Raw genomic sequence first — 16,541 nt, forward strand, 5'->3', positions numbered from 1 at the left:
TTATGTCATTAGTTACTTGATGACCAACACACCCTACTAGAACAGAAACTCTCATTTGTATTCCCAGTGCCCATCACAGGCCCTGGCACATAGTAAGTGCTCAATAAATACTGGATGAATGACACAGGCATGGCATCTGGCCCAAATTAAACCTTAGAACCAAGGCATCTCTGGGCAGTTGGGTTTCCATGAACTATCACCCACACATGCACTGTTCCCTCCCCCATAACACCCCAAACTAGCCAAATGGCAAAATGCACCCAAAATCTGGGAAAAGCCTTTGACAAGTTATCTTAGAATAGTAACAGCTTCTGTCCCAGCCAACTCTGTCACAGGCAGCTTAATTATGGTAATTAGGACCCACATTAAAACATGATTATAACATAAAATTGGAATTAGCCGTATAACACATCCAAATTTTTCAGTGTGCTTATTGATTTTCCTCCCCTGTTAATCAGAGGGCTACAGTAAATTCAGATAGATTTGGTATAATTAAAACTGAACATGTAAGGGCTAGTGAAAATTCTAATTAGCATCTGTCTTTTGTTAAAGACAGTGAGGTGGGGATGTATATGTTTATGGGCAACATAATCAGGGCATTCAAGTTCCTTTTCTGGATCCTAGATGGAGCAGGCCAGGCAATTCTCATTCCCTCTTAAGAACTTTTTTTTTTTAAAGATGCAATAGTGAAGACATCTATGAAATACCTAAGCAAGAAGTGGCTGGTTTAAAGAAAAACAATTAGTCAGACTTGGTGATGGGAGACACGCAAACAAAACCACCAACTGCTCTCTTTTCTGTATGGTGGGGTGGCTTGTGAAACTAGGCAACCTGAGGTATCATCTTAATTCTGCTGATTACTAAGTGTGTGATCTTGAACAAATTTTGTTTTGTCTCTCTAGGCCTCAGTTTCCTCATCTTGAAGTGGGGATAATGGTAGAGCCCATCTCATAAGGTGATGGGAGAATTAGAGAGACTACACATTTTTCAACATGAAGTAATTATTAATTAGGAGTTGCTGTCATCATTGCCATCATTATCACCATCATCAATGTCAACAGCAGCAATACCATCATCATCATCACCCTCAACACCATCACTGTCATCATCATCACCGTCATCACCATGACCATCATCATCATCATCATCGCCACCATCATTACCATCATGATCACTATCATCTTTACTGCCATCATCATTATCATTATCATCCAATGAGGAGAAGACTTGCAATGCCTGCCATGGCCCTGGTGAGCTTCCCAGTATAGTGAAATCACCATGATTTGGGATTCCAGTAGCCTTCCAAACCATGCCACTCATAAGATATGCAACTTCAGACAGGTCATTATATTCTTCTGTTTGTGTCCTTATTTGTAAAATGAACACAATGTTCAAGGGGATGTTGGGGATGGATAAAGGATGGGGATCATGCCTCGCGTGGAGCTAGTCATTTGAGTAATGTTAATTCTCCATCTCTAATAACCAGTTTCGGCCCTTGGACAGATTGCATTCATGGTAATATATCTCAGGCATGTCTAGAATACAAAATGAAGGATCTTCATGTTTCTAATCACCAGCCTTCACTCAGGAGTTTTTGTGCTGCCTTCTACAGGGCCATGTCCCACTGTCATCACCTTAATTACTGGAAAGTGTTTCTGCCATCTGTATGTGTAAAAGAAACAGGAGAACATATCACCTACCACGTGTATTCACCAGCATTTCCCAGCCTCCTTTTCACTTAGAGTGAGGCCATGTGACTCCTTCTGACCACTAGATAGGAGCAGAAATACATCACTTCTATTTACCAGGAAACTGCATGTAGAGATAGAAAAAGAGCAAGCTGGAAGTGGCCTAGATCATCAAGCCACTGCAGGGAGGATAGCTGTCCTGGAGGGCAGCTGAAACTGCACAGAAAGTTTATTCTGTGAAGAATAAACAGTTGCTGCATGGAGCTGTTGAGGGTTTGAAGGCTCTTACAGCAGCATGACTTAACCTATACAGATTGCTACAGTGATTTCTCTCAGCAATCAAGTCTGCTTTCTAGTTTGTGCCCCTTGTTCTGAATACACTAATGGCTTGTTGGCTATTGGCCTTTCACAAACTGATGAACTTTCTTCCAGAATGGATTTTGGGTAAACTGGTGGGGAATTGGAACTTCTGAGCTCAGAGATTCGTGCCCCTCCGTGTAATGTGCATCTGATCCTTTACTGTTCAGATGGCTCAGATGGCTGGAGGAGAAACATGGAAATCCCAAAACATCAGGGTCATTACATGGTTTACTCATAGCCACATAGCCCTCTGCACATACTGGGCTGCCCAATGAAATTGATATGTCAACTATCATGGACATCTCTTTTTTTCCTCCCAACCAGAATCCACACCTGTCTTTATTTTGGCATCAGAACTGTAGGTTTTTTTGTTGTTGTTTTGGGTTTTGTTTTGGAGAACCATTTACTGGGTGGGCTTGTCAACCAAAAAGCTTTCTCCTCCTCTGCCCAAGAAGTAACCACATGACCTAACCCAGGTAGAGACTCATACCAAGTGCAGCCTCTTCAAGGTATGGTGGATGGTCCCTGCTTCCTAGATCCTCAGAGCTCCTGTGGTCCTGTCCTCAGAATTGCTTTTTCAGTTCTTCTTTGGTCTGTGAGCTCCTCTTGTACTTCTAACAAAGCCCTTCCACCTTTTCTGGGCTGAATTTAGCCAGCATCAGCCTCTTTTCATCAAAGAGCCCTAAGTAATACATAGTAATGAATTCCATCCAATATCGACAAAGCCTCTTTCACGTGCTGCATTCTGGCTGGAACTTATTGCCCAATTATTCTAAGTTTAGGACACATTTTATGTTTGACATGCTAAGAAAATATAACCCAGAGTGTAAGTAAAATGTGGACTCATTCATTCAACAAAGGTACTGTATCAATCATGTCCAAATGCCCATCTAAGTGCTAGGGATACAAGAGTAAACAGAAGAGACCCAAATCCCTGCCCTCAGGAGCCTGACATCCCAGTTGGAGGAGGCAGGCGTAAATAACACATAAATGAAAATACAGAAGACTCAGATGCTCAGAAGTGCTGTGGGAAGAAATGAAGCCAGACAGGAGGTCAGGCGCGTGTGGTGTAGGGGGGCAAGATAAAGAGGGGTTGTAATTTTAAACCCATTAGTCAGGGAAGACTTCACTAAGATTTGTGCAAAACCTGGAAAATAGAATCGTGTATTCTCTTGTTCTTGCTTTTTTGAAGGTGACTTGGTTTAGAGGGCTGTTGTGGGGACAGAACCTGACACTTAAAAAGTACACAATAAATATCTGCTGGAAAACAAGTTCCAAGAAGGTATTTGGACGCCAAGTCAGCACGGAGGGTGTGGGGAGCGCAGCACTCACCCTCCCATGCTGAACCATCGCGCGCGGGGGGGGGGGGGGGGGGGGGGCGGCAAAGCCCCTCTTCCTTTCAGGCCCTGGGAACTGTTGAATTTGGCTTCTCAGGGTGGTTTGCGATGACCAGACCTCCTCCCCCCAACTCAGCTGCTGGCTGGTCCTGCTGCACCTTACACCCAGTGGAAGAACTTGGGGGTGTGGGAAGGAAACAGGGCACCAAGAAGGAGGGAAATGGTATAAGCCACGCCTAAGACAAATGGAACTCCTAGGTAGCAACGCTTACCCCAGTGCGCAGGTGCTTCTCACATCTCCCATTCCTAGCTACCCCGTTTATCTACCTTCAACAAATGTTCAAGGGCATGGATTCTGGAGAGAGGCAGACCTGGGTCCCAATCATGCCTGGGTATGCAAACACAGCCAATCCCCCCATCTTCTGAACCTCAGCCTCGGGATGCTGATGTTGTAAACTAAGGTTAGAATTATGTTGTGATACACAGAAAGCACCTGTCGAGCATAATGTGAGCATATCTTCGTTCAGTCCTGGCTCTGGATATTTGGCCTCAGCCCCCAGGAGACCCTGGTCCCATAGATTGTGTGGTTAGGGCTGGGCATGGGAACCTTGAGCCAGAGGTTCTCAGCCCCCCTCCATACTGGGGTCCCCTGGGGAACTTAAAAAAAATCTTACGTATTTGGCAGAGATTACAAGTATGCAGAGAGGTAGGCAGAAGAGGGGGAAGCAGGCTCCCGCTGAGCAGAGAACCTGATGCAGAGCTTGATCCTGGGACCCTGGGATCACGACCTAAGCCAAAGGCAGAGGCTTTAACCAGCTGAGCCACCCAGGCGCCCTTCCCTGGGGAACTTTAAAGGAAACATATGCCTGGGTTCACTCCCAGGAGTCTGATATTATTAACTTGGATTGCATCCTGGCAGCACAGGAGTTTCTAAAGTCTTCCAGGTGATTCCAAGGAGCAGCCAAGGTTGAGAAGCATTGCTTTGGCCCAGGGCTTTGATCTCAGTCCCTCTACATTTATTCCCAACGCAGGAGCTACTCTTAGACATCATGCCCTTAGGCAGCCTCTCAGATCATCTGATTTTTTTTTTTTTTCTTCTAACTGGGGTTAACAAGAAGTTGTAGAAAATCAACCATGTTCCTGGCATAGTGTTAGACTCTGAATAAAACACTGTGCCTGTCCTTGAGTAGCTTGCTGGCTGGGTGACTGTACGATCGATGGAGAAATGCTAGGCTTGAAGGGGACCAGGGATCTGGGAGGAAAGAATCTCATCCAGATTGGGGGATGGGTGGGAAAGGAGGGGGGTTGCTGTGTCACACCAAAACTTCAACTTGAAAAAATGAATAGCGGTGGCCTGGCAGAGATGTGGAAGGAAGATGTATAGCTCAGGTAAACTGAAGCAGCGTGAGCAAATGTGTGGAGGTGGGAAACATCAAGGCGGGGAGGGACATAGGAGGAAAGGGATCACCTACAGCAAGGTGTGTGTGACAAGATAAAGGGTAGGAGCAGAAGCCACATAGCAGAGGCCTTAGCACCCCACAGAGACCCCTGGCCTTCCCATTACAGGCACTGGGGAGCCTTTATTCTGTGCCTAAGAATTCAGGGTGCAGCTGCAGTTGAGTGCTGGGGCGGGGGTGGTGGTGAGGGTGTGTGCAGCATCCAGAGGAAAAAAAACCCTTTGTTTGGCAATTTTCTCCCAAGCAACTTTATTTCATTCCCTTCCATCATGTAGAAACTCAGAAGTTATCAGGAGAACATCACTGCCATGGTAACGGTGAGAGAAACAAACAATGCATGGGTTGTATAAAATTGTCCATAAAGGCTGTTTATTTTTCATACCATTATTTTAATAGGTGGGGATGGCGGTGATGGCATGGAGAACAGCAGGCCATAATGGTACCGCTAACGTTGCCTTTTCTCCAAACGACTCGAAATGCTCACAGACATTCAGATGTTGGCACTTAGATCATGTCTCTGGCTGGGAACCCCTGCTGGTTTAGAGTCTCGCTGCTGGGAAGCATCACCTGTTCCCGGATCCCAGAGGTGGTGTGGTGAAATGGTTATAAACTTGAACTGGAGGTCAGACCGTCCTAGGTTTGAGCCCGGTTCTTCCACACTTCCTGCCTGGTGGCTGCTGAGCAAATTCCCTCATCCCTCTGAGTCTCTTTTTTTTACTCCCCTGCAAAGTGGAGGTTCATTCCTTCATTCCTTCATTTCTTCATTCAATATTGAATGAGACTTCCTTGGAAACCTCCCTATGTGCTTTGTGCTGGAAAATTTCTTGAGCTCACGGATCTCACAGATTTTAGAATCTAGTGGGAGAACACAGATAATACCCCTGCAAACATGTCAGTAAATAAGAAAGATGATTTTAGGTGGTGATACTTGCTCAGGAAAATTTAAAACTGGGCAAGTGTTCCCTGAGGAGATGCCATTCTAGCTGACCATGGAAGGATGAGAAAGAGCCAGCCATGTGTCTATCAGGAGGAAGAGACTTCCAGATAGGGGGACAGCGAGAACCAAATCCTGAGAAGCACATTTGGATTAGGGGATATATATATATATCTAATGGAATACTACTCAGCCATCAAAGAAATGAAATCTTGCCATTTGCAATGACATGGAAGGAACTAGAGGGTATTGTGCTAAGTGAAATAAATCAATCAGAGAAAGACAATTATCATATGATCTCACTCATATGTGAAATTTAAGAAACAAAGCAGAGGATCATGGGGGAAGGAAAGGAAAAATAAAACAAGAGGGAGAAATCTGAGAAAACCAGAGAGGGAGACAAACCATAAGAGACTCTTAATCATAGGAAACAAACCGAGGGTTGCTGGATGGGAGGGGGTGGAGGGATGGGGTACCTGGGTGATGGGCATTAAGCAGGGCACATGATGTAATGAGCACATGATATTTATTAAGGACCACATGATGTAATGAGTTCAGATGCACTGAACTCTACATCTGAAACTAATAATATACTACATAGTAATTAATTGAATTTTACAATTTTTTAAAAAGGATTATTTGCAATTGGACGTCCCTGAAGGAACCACGAAGTCAGAGAGGAAGGGGGGCTGGATCTGGGGGGCCCTACAGGCTAGAGTAGGAGTTTGGGTTATAATAATACAACTTCCTGTGGTGGCCATAAGCATTAAATGAGATATCAAGTGGTAAACTCTAAGCAGATACATTATAACATCAGCTTTGATTCTCATCTGGAGAGTTTGCAGTGGAATAGAGCATCTCTCAGGCGTGGAAGCGGATACCACTGTTAAAAAAATGAAAACCACTGGGTGTGGTGCATAAACAATGAATCTTGGAACACTGAAAAAAAATAATTAAATTTAAAAAAGAAAAGAAAACCACAGGCCCAAGATGGAGCCACTCAGGGAAGGTTTGAGTGATCACTTTTCGTAATTATTTTCCTTTTTCATGTGGATGAAGTAAGAATCAGTGAAGACAAGGGATCTACAGACAGCACACGGGATTTAGTGGGGTGGCCTCGTGGCTCTCCAGCTCCCACCCACTGTTCCTTGGGTTTCTGATCTCCAGGGGGATATTTCTTGGCCTCCGTTCCTACTGTTGCTGGGTAGTGCTTCCTTCTGGAGTACAGCATGAAGGTAATGGAAAAACTCAGACCCTCTAAGCCTCAGACATTAGTCGTCTTCCCTCCCCACCCTCCTCTGACTTCCTGGGGACAAAGGCTGGGCTTTGGGCAGGAAGCTGGGAAGAAGGGCAGGATGCCCGGTAGCAGGGACCTTTTTGGTACTGTATATGGATGAACATGGTGACGTAGGCAAGGAAGGCGAAGGGTTGGAGGATGTGTCTGCGTTCAAACAGAACGGTGCCACCTCCATTCAATTTGAGTGAGGTGAGTCACACAGAGAATGTGTTAGATTGGCCGAGTCCCCTGATGGGCTTAGGAGTTTTACTTTTTCTGTACCCTTAGCCCCAGCTGAACCTTCTTCTGGGTCTAGACATATATAAAAACACTTACGGGCGCCTGGGTGGCTCAGTGGGTTAAGCCGCTGCCTTCAGCTCGGGTCATGATCTCAGGTCCTGGGATCGAGTCCCACATCGGGCTCTCTGATCAGCAGGGAGCCTGCTTCCTCCTCTCTCTCTACCTGCCTTTCTGCCTACTTGTGTTCTCTGTCAAATAAATAAATAAAATCTTTAAAAAAAAAAAAAAACACTTAAGAAATCCTATCAGAGAAGAGCTATTTGTGGCATTTGGGCTGTGTTTCTCCCTTACGGTCTGTATGCTACAATGTAATTACTCTCTTTTATTGAGTGCCTACTGCAGGATGGACACTTGGTTCAACATTGCATCCTCTCTCTTACCATTACAAAACCCCTAGGAAATCATCACTGATATCTCTTAATACAGACAAGAAAACAGGTCTCAAGCTGACACTTGGAGAAGGAAACTGAGGCACATCTGAGGCCAAATACACCTGCTGATCCCCAAGGACACAGGTGTTCCTCAGGTCACCAAACATAAAAGTCTGAGAAGAGTCCATAGGCGTGTGCCTCTTTGCAGAATTAGGCTGTTCTTCATGGTCTGAAAAATGTACATGTTACAGTTTATAATGCCAACAGAGTATATAAATATACACAGTATCTTTAATTGATTTTTTTTCCCTCACCTTTGAGGCCCAAAAGCATAAACCCAGGATGTCTCCTGGCTGGGTTTGCAGGAACTTGGCTGTGGGGTCTTATCACATCCTATGTTTGTTCCTTTCCTTCAGCCTCCTTCACGTCTCCAAAGTACACTGGTTTTCCATCTCATCTGGCCAGACAAGCTTCTAGAGAAAGCAAATCCAGTTTGTAGGCTCACTTTGTATTCTGTAAACTTTCAGCTTGAAATAAAGGCACTGTTTCCCTGTGCATGGACATTTCTCCAGAGCCAGGGCAGGTGGTATAGACAGATCAAGCATTTCCAAGGAAACCCAAGAGACATAATTGTTTCTTACTAGGTAATGTGGACATGCTGGAGGAGGCTGGCTGTTTCACCACTGACCGTTCCCTTGTTAGCATCTGGAGAAAGTGATGTGACAGCCACTTTGCTTGGCAAGGGGCTTCATGGGCTCATGGGAAGGTAGGAAGACCTTATTGAGAACACTGGAGGGGAGGCTGGTTGGATGCTCAGGCTGCCCTTCAAAGACCCAGAATGAATTTGTCTCCTGGGCTACTACTATGGCTGTTTTGTTGTTTCAAACTCTCTCCCTCTCTCTCAAGATGTCTCTTTTTGCATTTCACTTTTACTCCAAGACAGAAGTTATATCCAAACCCCGCGCCCTCCCACCTTAGCAAAGCCCTTCCTAACAGCAGGTATTCCTGGGGTGAAATGTGGTGCTGGGTTTGGATTGGGCAGGAGTGTGGATAACTTTGAAACACTTGACATGGTAGTTCATGGAGAAAGTCAAACTGAGTATACAGATCTCAAAATCAAGCCCTGGTGCACTGTGATCTGTGTGGATAGAGAAATGACTAAACAGAAGTATCCTGGCAATGGCCACCATTTATTGCAATGACCCTATTTCAGCGTCATATCCTGTGCTTTCTGTGTCCCCTGCCCGGACCATGTTCCTCCCCAGATCTTGGCCTGGTAGCTTCTTCTTACTAATCACTTCTCTGCTTAAATGCCTTCTGGTCCTGGGAGGCCATTCCCCATCGCTCAAAAAAGAGCTTGCCTCCTTCACTCTCAAATCACCCCATTCTTCTTCCTCATAGAACCTGGAGCATTTGGAAATTCTAAATTAGTAAAGGAGCATTTGGAAATTCTAAATTAGTAAAGGATTTACTGTCCATCTCTCACCTATACCAGGTAAGCTCCAGAGAGCTTACGGCTTACGGTTAACTGGGTTTATCTCGTTAACTGCTGCATCCTTTGTTAACTGCTGCATCCTTTGTTCCTAGAACAGTTTCTGTTCATCCTTCATTGCTAGAACAGTTCCAGTTCCTGGCACCTGATAGATGCTCAAAAAAAAAAAAAAAAGAATTGTTGGTGGGATGGGTGGATGAATGGTTGGACAGATGGATGGAGAGTTTACTGTATGCTATGTGTACTACCCTAAATGCTTTCTAATAATTGTCTCATTTATTTTTTAAAAGATTTTATTTATTTGACAGAGAGAGATACAGTGAGAGAGGGAACACAAGCAGGGGGAATGGGAGAGGGAGAAGTAGTCTCCCCACTGAACAAGGAACTAGAGGCAGGGCTTGATCTCAGGACCCTGGGATCATGACCTGAGCTGAAGGAAGATGCTTAAGGACTGAGCCACCAAGGAGCCCCACAATTGTCTCATTTAATCTAAGTCACAGGTCTTCACTGAAACAGTTTCAAAAAAGTTAGGTCAGTCGTTCAATATCACACAGCTGTTAGCAGGAGAGAAACAATTCAAATTTAGATCTGCCAGGTTTCGAAGCCTGCTTTAACCACTTTGCTACACTGTCTCCCTTGGCATAGAACATCAATCCTGGAAAGGATTTGGCAATCATGTCTCTAGACTCCACTAGACTCTAGCCCTAGAGAGCAATGGATGGAGTCTTCAGCACCCACAGCATCTTGTAAGAATTTGGCACCCAGTGGCTACTCAAAAAATAGTAGATGTTCAAGTACTGTTTGTAGATAGATGGATGAGTGAGTGCCGTGGGCAATTGAATGGACAGATGCGTGGATGGATGGATAGGTGGATGGATAGACGGGCTGGTGACTTACCTAGGATTACACAACAATTTATCAGGGGAGAGATCAAAATCAGGAATTCCTAAATGGCTGCTGTCTCATACAACATGAAATTTTTGAGAATGAAGCTGAGTGTTTTCCTTACAGTCTGAACTGGGCTCAGTGATTTAGTTTATCAGCTCATGGGAACTTGTCTCTAACCCTATGAAATAAATGTTATTGTATCCCCTCATGTCACAGGGATATTGTTATCCACTTGGGTCAATCAGCCCCCATGGTAAGTGTTATTCTTATCTCTTCTCCTCAGAAGAGGAAAATAAGGCTCAGAGAGGTTAAAGAACTTGCCCTTCTTACCCAGCAGAAAGAGGTGAGGACAAGATCTAATCCCTTGTCTCCTAACCAATTTTAATTGCCTAAGAGTTGATTTATCCAGTGGCAACATGTAGACAGAATTGTGGACACACACACCTGCACAGATGCTAGGATTCTTGCCCTGGGCAGCTGTGGGTAGCAAGAAGTCCGCATTGATACCAGAACCAAAGATACAGGTGTCCTGTAGTAACAGAGCATGAGCCTGACAAAAAGTAGACCAAGTGTATGATTTTGAGCAAGTCACTGTCTCCCTGAGGCTCAGTTTCCTCACCTGTAATGTGAGTATCAAAAATGTAGATAGTTTCATCTACAAGCTGCTCTTCTCATAAATGTTATTCTCATCACAGCATTTCTTCTTATTGGGGAAGGGATCTTAAATAAAGAGAGAGAGCCTTCCCACCATCATAATCTCAGATTGCAAGGTCTATGTCTGATTGTCTCAGAACTATTCTCCAGGCAAGGGAAAGTAAATCAGCTGGCCAACGAAATGAGCAAATCCTGTGTTATTCAATGGCTTAATTAATTTCACAGTAGTACTTCTCCCATATAATATACTCGCATGCAAGTAATGATCTTCTAGATGCCTTTACCAAAAGAGTGATCCTGATGATGAACTTTTAGTCATTGAAGAATGACTAATAACAAGGAGCTGTCAAAACACCAGGGACATCCACACAGTCATAGCATGGAGACAGCCATACAATTCCTGAGAGGGGATGGTTTCTGGCTCTGGACTCAGACCTGATCTTGAATCTACCTTGTGCTGTCGCTTCCTAGCCACGTGACCTCAGCTAGGTTGTGACCTTCTCGAGGACTCAGGTGCTTATCTGTCAAATGGAGTCAATCATGTCTCACGGTGAAGGATTATGATGAAATTGACATGAGCTGCTACGTACAGTGTGGTAAGAGCCCCTGGCAAACAGGAGATGCTTGCAAGCACCTGTTTCCTTGCCGCCAAGTGAGGAACTGGCCTGTCACTTTGTTTTTCTTTCACTCACCTTCTCCCTTTCTGTTTTCCTCAGTTTCTTTGCTTGTCTATGTTCCATTCAACAAGAATGCCCATGTGCTGGGGCGCCTGGGTGGCTCAGTGGGTTAAGCCTCTGCCTTCGGCTCAGGTCATGATCCCAGGGTCCTGGGATCGAGCCCCGCATCGGGCTCTCTGCTCAGCGGGGAGCCTGCTTCCTCCTCTCTCTCTCTCTGCCTGCCTCTCTGTCTACTTGTGATCTCTCTCTGTCAAATAAATAAATAAATAAATAAATCCAAAAAAAAAAAAAGAATGCCCATGTGCCTACTGCACACCAGTACTGTGCAGGCCCTAAGTGTATGATGATGGATGAGATCGGGGCAAAGTCACCCCCTACAGAGCTTTGGGGCTACTACAGCAAAACAATGGGAGGCTTCATCTTCCCCAATGGAGAAATCAGCTGTTCTGTACCCTCTGTCTCAGCCTCCCTCTTTATAAAAACCACCAGGTAAATAGCAGGAATGGAAACTTGCAGGCAAGAAATGGGTTTTCCTAGGGACTCTTTGTGCATCTGTAGTGAGTGCCCTATAAAAAACACTGAATGCATGAATGAATGGGAAAGCTTTGGGTGTAGGGGTCTTTTGATCCCCTAGGCCATAGTGCTCCCTTTCCCCTCCAGCCCTCTTCCACCCTGCGCTCACCTCCCCCACCTATTCTTTGTAGGGACTCCCAGCTCCACCTCTCAGCTAAAGACATATTCCTCCCGTGCTGTCTGCAACCTTCTCTCCATCTGCTCCCTCTGCCTGCTCAGGCTGCAATGTGGAGATAGTGTGGCAAGGTGGAATAGGGGGAGGGCGAGGGAGGGCTTCTAAATTGGGGTGACAGGCCTGGGAAGCTGGCAGTTCTGCAAAGGTAGCCCACACAGTCCGTCTGAGTCTCTGGGAGTGCTTACAAGCCTGTCCCTCATGTAGCCCTTGGCCATGGCTGTTCCCAGGCATTTGCCTGTCTCCCACATCTACTGTCCCTCACCACCTCCATTTGTGGAGAAAAGACAAGATGCTGGAAATCAGGGCTGGGCAAGAGCACAACATGGAGGGTGGGTCTTGAACTCAGATGGGGGAAGGGCGTAAATATAGCAGAGCTAAGGGGCTGAGCTCAGAGGAAGCCTTGGCTAGCTCTGGCGCTCGGTTGACAACGGGGATGTGAAAGAGGAAACTCTTTATAAATTTTAATTTATAGCCCCTAGTTGGGTTTTCACAGGCCTGGAGCACCCCGCCCCCCAACCATGTATTAGATGCACAATTTCATGGCCATTTGTATTGTTCTAGGGAGACTGACAGCTCTCATCGAATCCCCAGAGTTGAAGACTTTCTAGGTTACAGGACTCACGTTGGAAACACAGGATACTGTCAGAGCAGACGGCTGGTTGGGGCCCAAAAGGCCCTGGAAGGGCTGCCATACAACTGAGAGAACTGGGACTGGGACCTCTCCTGGAGGCCTAGCGATAGAAAGCTCTAGACTGCTCGAACGCAGCCTGAAGGCTGCGCTGGGTTTTGAGGCCTCCACCTCCCCGTCTGGAAAATGGTCAGGAAGCTCTACGGCCTCGCCTGGCAGCACCGGACTGCTGTGAGCATCCGCCGGGAGGAAACGCTCGGCCCACAGGACACCAGGGGAATTGGCGTTAAACTTCGCGGGGCACACGGGCCGCGGCTGGAGAAGGAGGTTGGCCCTGGGGCGCGGCGGCCCCTCTCCCTGCGGCCCGCCCGCCCCCTCCCTCCCTCGTCGCACTCGCTCGGCACAGACTCGGCCCCAGCCCCCTCCCTCCTCCCGCTCGCTCCCCGCTTAGCTCGCTTGCTCGCTCGCTCGCCGGCTCCTCCTCACTCGCCCGCCCGCGCCCGGCGCTGCTCCGCCAGAGCGATCGCGGGGCTGAGCGCGCGTCCGCCCTGGGGGCTCCGGCGGCTGCCCCGGCCCCCGGCCCCCTCCCTCGCCCCGCCTGCCCTGCGCGCTCGCCGCCTCCCCGCTTCCCGGCTCCCGCGCCGTCCGCCTGCCCGCAGCCCGCGGCCCCGAGCCCCCCGCAGCCACGATGCCCGCGGCCCGGCCGCCCGCCGCGGGACTCGGCGGGACCTCGCTGCTCCTCGCCCTGCTCCTGGGGAGCCCCGCGGCAGCTCTGGCAGGAGGTAAGCGCCTGGAGGGGCGGGGCGGGGGAAGGGGCAAAGTTGCGGCTAGTGCGGGGCAGCAGGGGGTTGCGGCCGACCTGAGCTTCTGTAGCGCCGCCCGCCGGGTTGGAAAGCGGGGGCGGTCGCCCAAATTCGGGGCTGGGAACCGCGTCCCCTCGGCCCGGGCTGATGGGAGTGTGGAGGCGGGGATGTGTCTGAAGGACTCCGGCGCTTCCTTGCTTCGGCTGCGGGCTCCCTTTCAGTGTGCCCGGCTGTGGGGCTGACTTCCCTTTGCAGCCCCAGACAATCTCCTTGCAGTGGGGTCGCCTCCAAACCTCAGATACCCGGAGCTCTCTGCAACCGCACCCGGGGCTGGGTGCCAGATAATTCTCACCCTTTCAGGGAGAGGACGAGAAGGGGGGCAGCTGACCCGCCCTTTAACTGAGGACTAGACTTGAACCGTGCATCTGGGGGCTTCGTAGTGCCGCGCCCTCCCACTCTAGGACCCCTTGCCTCCTTTTGGTTCAGGCTGTCCTGTAAGACCGGGTGCCTGGACTGATCCCAACCAGGTGTCTGGATGCCGAACTGGGTGTGGCTTTCGTTTGGAGGCCAGTCGGGGGTCCTTAGGGTTCTCGGAACTTGGCGGGGGAGGGAGGGAAGATGTCAGGTCACCGTCGGGAACCCGAGCGGACACTTTTCCTCCCACGCGCACCGGACAGCCTAGTGTCTCAACACTATTATGAATTGGGGAAGTAGGGGTGCTAGTTTCACCCACCACGTGCTTGCGGGTTTGGAAAGGGGGTCCAAGTTTAGCGAAGGGTAGTTGCTCCTCCTTCCCAGACCCAGAATCACACCCTCTTCTCCACCCCGCTGAGGTCCCCCAGGAAAAGTTGTGTGTTGGGGGTTGTACACGTCATTAATCCAGAGCTAAACCCAAGAGCTTTGAGAATTTAATCAGTCAGTAGGAGACCCCAAAGTGGAGGAGAGCGTTGGTAACAACTCAACCTAGCCTTCTCTGAAAGGTCCAGCTCCCGCTTCCAGAAAAGCGCTCCTTACGCGGTAAATAAGCAGGCAGCTGCAGGGTCTGCCCAGTCTGAAGACAGTTGGAGGGCGCACACCCTCCCCATCTGGAGCCTCGATGTCTGTTTGGACCGTCTTGACCTGGAGCTGGAGCACAGGCGGTACCCTTTCTCGCTAGGGAGTTCTGGACTCCTGGCCGGCACACCTGCTTCAGCACCAAAGGCCGCGGACAGCTCTTAGCTCCGTGGGCCCCAGCTCTGGGTCCCTTTCCCTCCAACTCTTCCCCATGGCCTGGAGTGCCCTCCTCAGCATAAATCAGGCATTTTATCCCCTACCCCCTTCTCTTTAACTGTGGAGCCGCGGGGTGCAAAGCAAAGGAAATAATTCATCACCTTTTGTTTAACAAAGCATATCATTAAAGAACCCCCCTTTTATGAAGCAATAATATTCACAATTTACATCAGGTCTGGACAATTTCTCTGGGAAAGATGGGGGAAGAGAACTGGTTTACATAAATCCTTTCCACCACAGCATGCCCTTTCTTAATTAGCTGTCTTTCCAACAATGGCTTGGTGGCCTTGAACAGAGTCCACATCTCCCTCCCTCATCCTTTGAATCTGTGTTGTGACAAACACACAGAAAGAACCCAAAGTTACTCAGCATCTTCCTGGCTTTTCTAAAGTGATTCTACCTTTGAGGACCCCGCTCTCCAATACACTGCCCTCCAGGAAAAATGTCTTAATGGCACATACTGAATCGTCATCCAAGACAAGGATTTCATATCCTGCTTCCTTCACTGGCTTCAAACACAAAATGTGTGTGTGTTAATTTTTAAGACATTTCATATTATTTTTCCAACTGTTTGACACTACAACTAGCCCATATATGTGTATATATATATTTAAGATTTTATTTATTTATTTATTTGACAGACAGAGATCACAAGTAGGCAGAGAGGCAGGCAGAGAGAGAGGGAGGGGGAAGCAGGCTCCCTGCTGAGCAGAAAGCCTGATGTGGGGTTCCATCCCAGGACCCTGGGATCATAACCTGAGCCAAAGGCAGAGGCTTTAACCCACTGAACCACCCAGGTGCCCCTCACTGCCAAATTAAAGTCAACTAATGTAATACTTCAGAAGGCTCATTAATAACCATGTGCTTCTGACTTCAAGACTCTTGAGTGGTAAGGAAGGAGTGAGGATAGCCAAGGAGCACTGCCAATTCTCATGGTGCGTTTGGAAACAATTGACCTTTCACAATAAATTCTATTTTTTTTTATTAAAGATTTTATTTATTTATCAGAGAGAGAGGGGGGCAGAGAGCAAGCACAGGCAGACAGAATGGCAGTCAGAGGCAGAGGGAGAAGCAGGCTTCCTGCCGAGCAAGGAGCCCGATGTGGGACTCGATCCCAGGACGCTGGGATCATGACCTGAGCCGAAGGCAGCTGCTTAACCAACTGAGCCACCCAGGCGTCCCACAATAAATTCTATTTTTAACCTGAAGCCCAACTTCCACTAATGTCAGGAGATAGGTACATTTAATACAGTGTTGCAAGCTAGTCCTGCTTGCCTGCAATTTGTAAATACTTGAAAAGGACTTGTTGCTACATTCTTATGCAGGTCACATGATTCTCTGGGCCATTTTGCTGTAAGGCATGAATAAGTATAAAGTATAACTTGTTTTTGAAGAGGCTTCTTATTGTCTTAAGATATGCACATGGGGAATAATTGTAGCTACGTGCTAAGACTGCAGAGCCTGAGTGTCATTTCTTTTCTTTTTCTCTCGAATTAATAAAGGAAATTCAATATTGCTCAATAAGACTCAGATTTGCTGCCTCCTCTAGTCTCTAATGTGCGTTGTTGTTAAATTCACTTAACAACTATTTTCATTATGGATTGCCATTCTTTTCCATGGAGTTCTGGCTGCTCCTGCCAGGGGCCACCTTATCTAAGC

The 16,541-nt window shown here is 47.6% G+C and overlaps 1 protein-coding gene across 4 annotated transcripts in view; it reads left to right on the forward strand.

The window, feature by feature from the left end:
- Window positions 1-13,491: 13,491 nt before the first annotated feature.
- The window catches only part of SEZ6L (seizure related 6 homolog like), a 182,864-nt gene continuing 179,814 nt past the window's right edge, over window positions 13,492-16,541 (forward strand). For all 4 annotated transcript variants that reach the window (XM_045081487.1, XM_045081488.1, XM_045081489.1 and 1 more), the window contains exon 1: window positions 13,492-13,592. In XM_045081487.1, the coding sequence (XP_044937422.1) occupies window positions 13,499-13,592 (94 nt within the window). In that variant the 5' untranslated portion in view covers window positions 13,492-13,498. The remainder of the gene's footprint in view (window positions 13,593-16,541) is intronic.

The sequence above is a fragment of the Mustela putorius genome, unplaced genomic scaffold (assembly GCF_011764305.1).
Source record: "Mustela putorius furo isolate JIRA1106 unplaced genomic scaffold, ASM1176430v1.1 tig00000578_pilon_pilon_pilon, whole genome shotgun sequence".
NCBI lineage: Eukaryota > Metazoa > Chordata > Mammalia > Carnivora > Mustelidae > Mustela > Mustela putorius.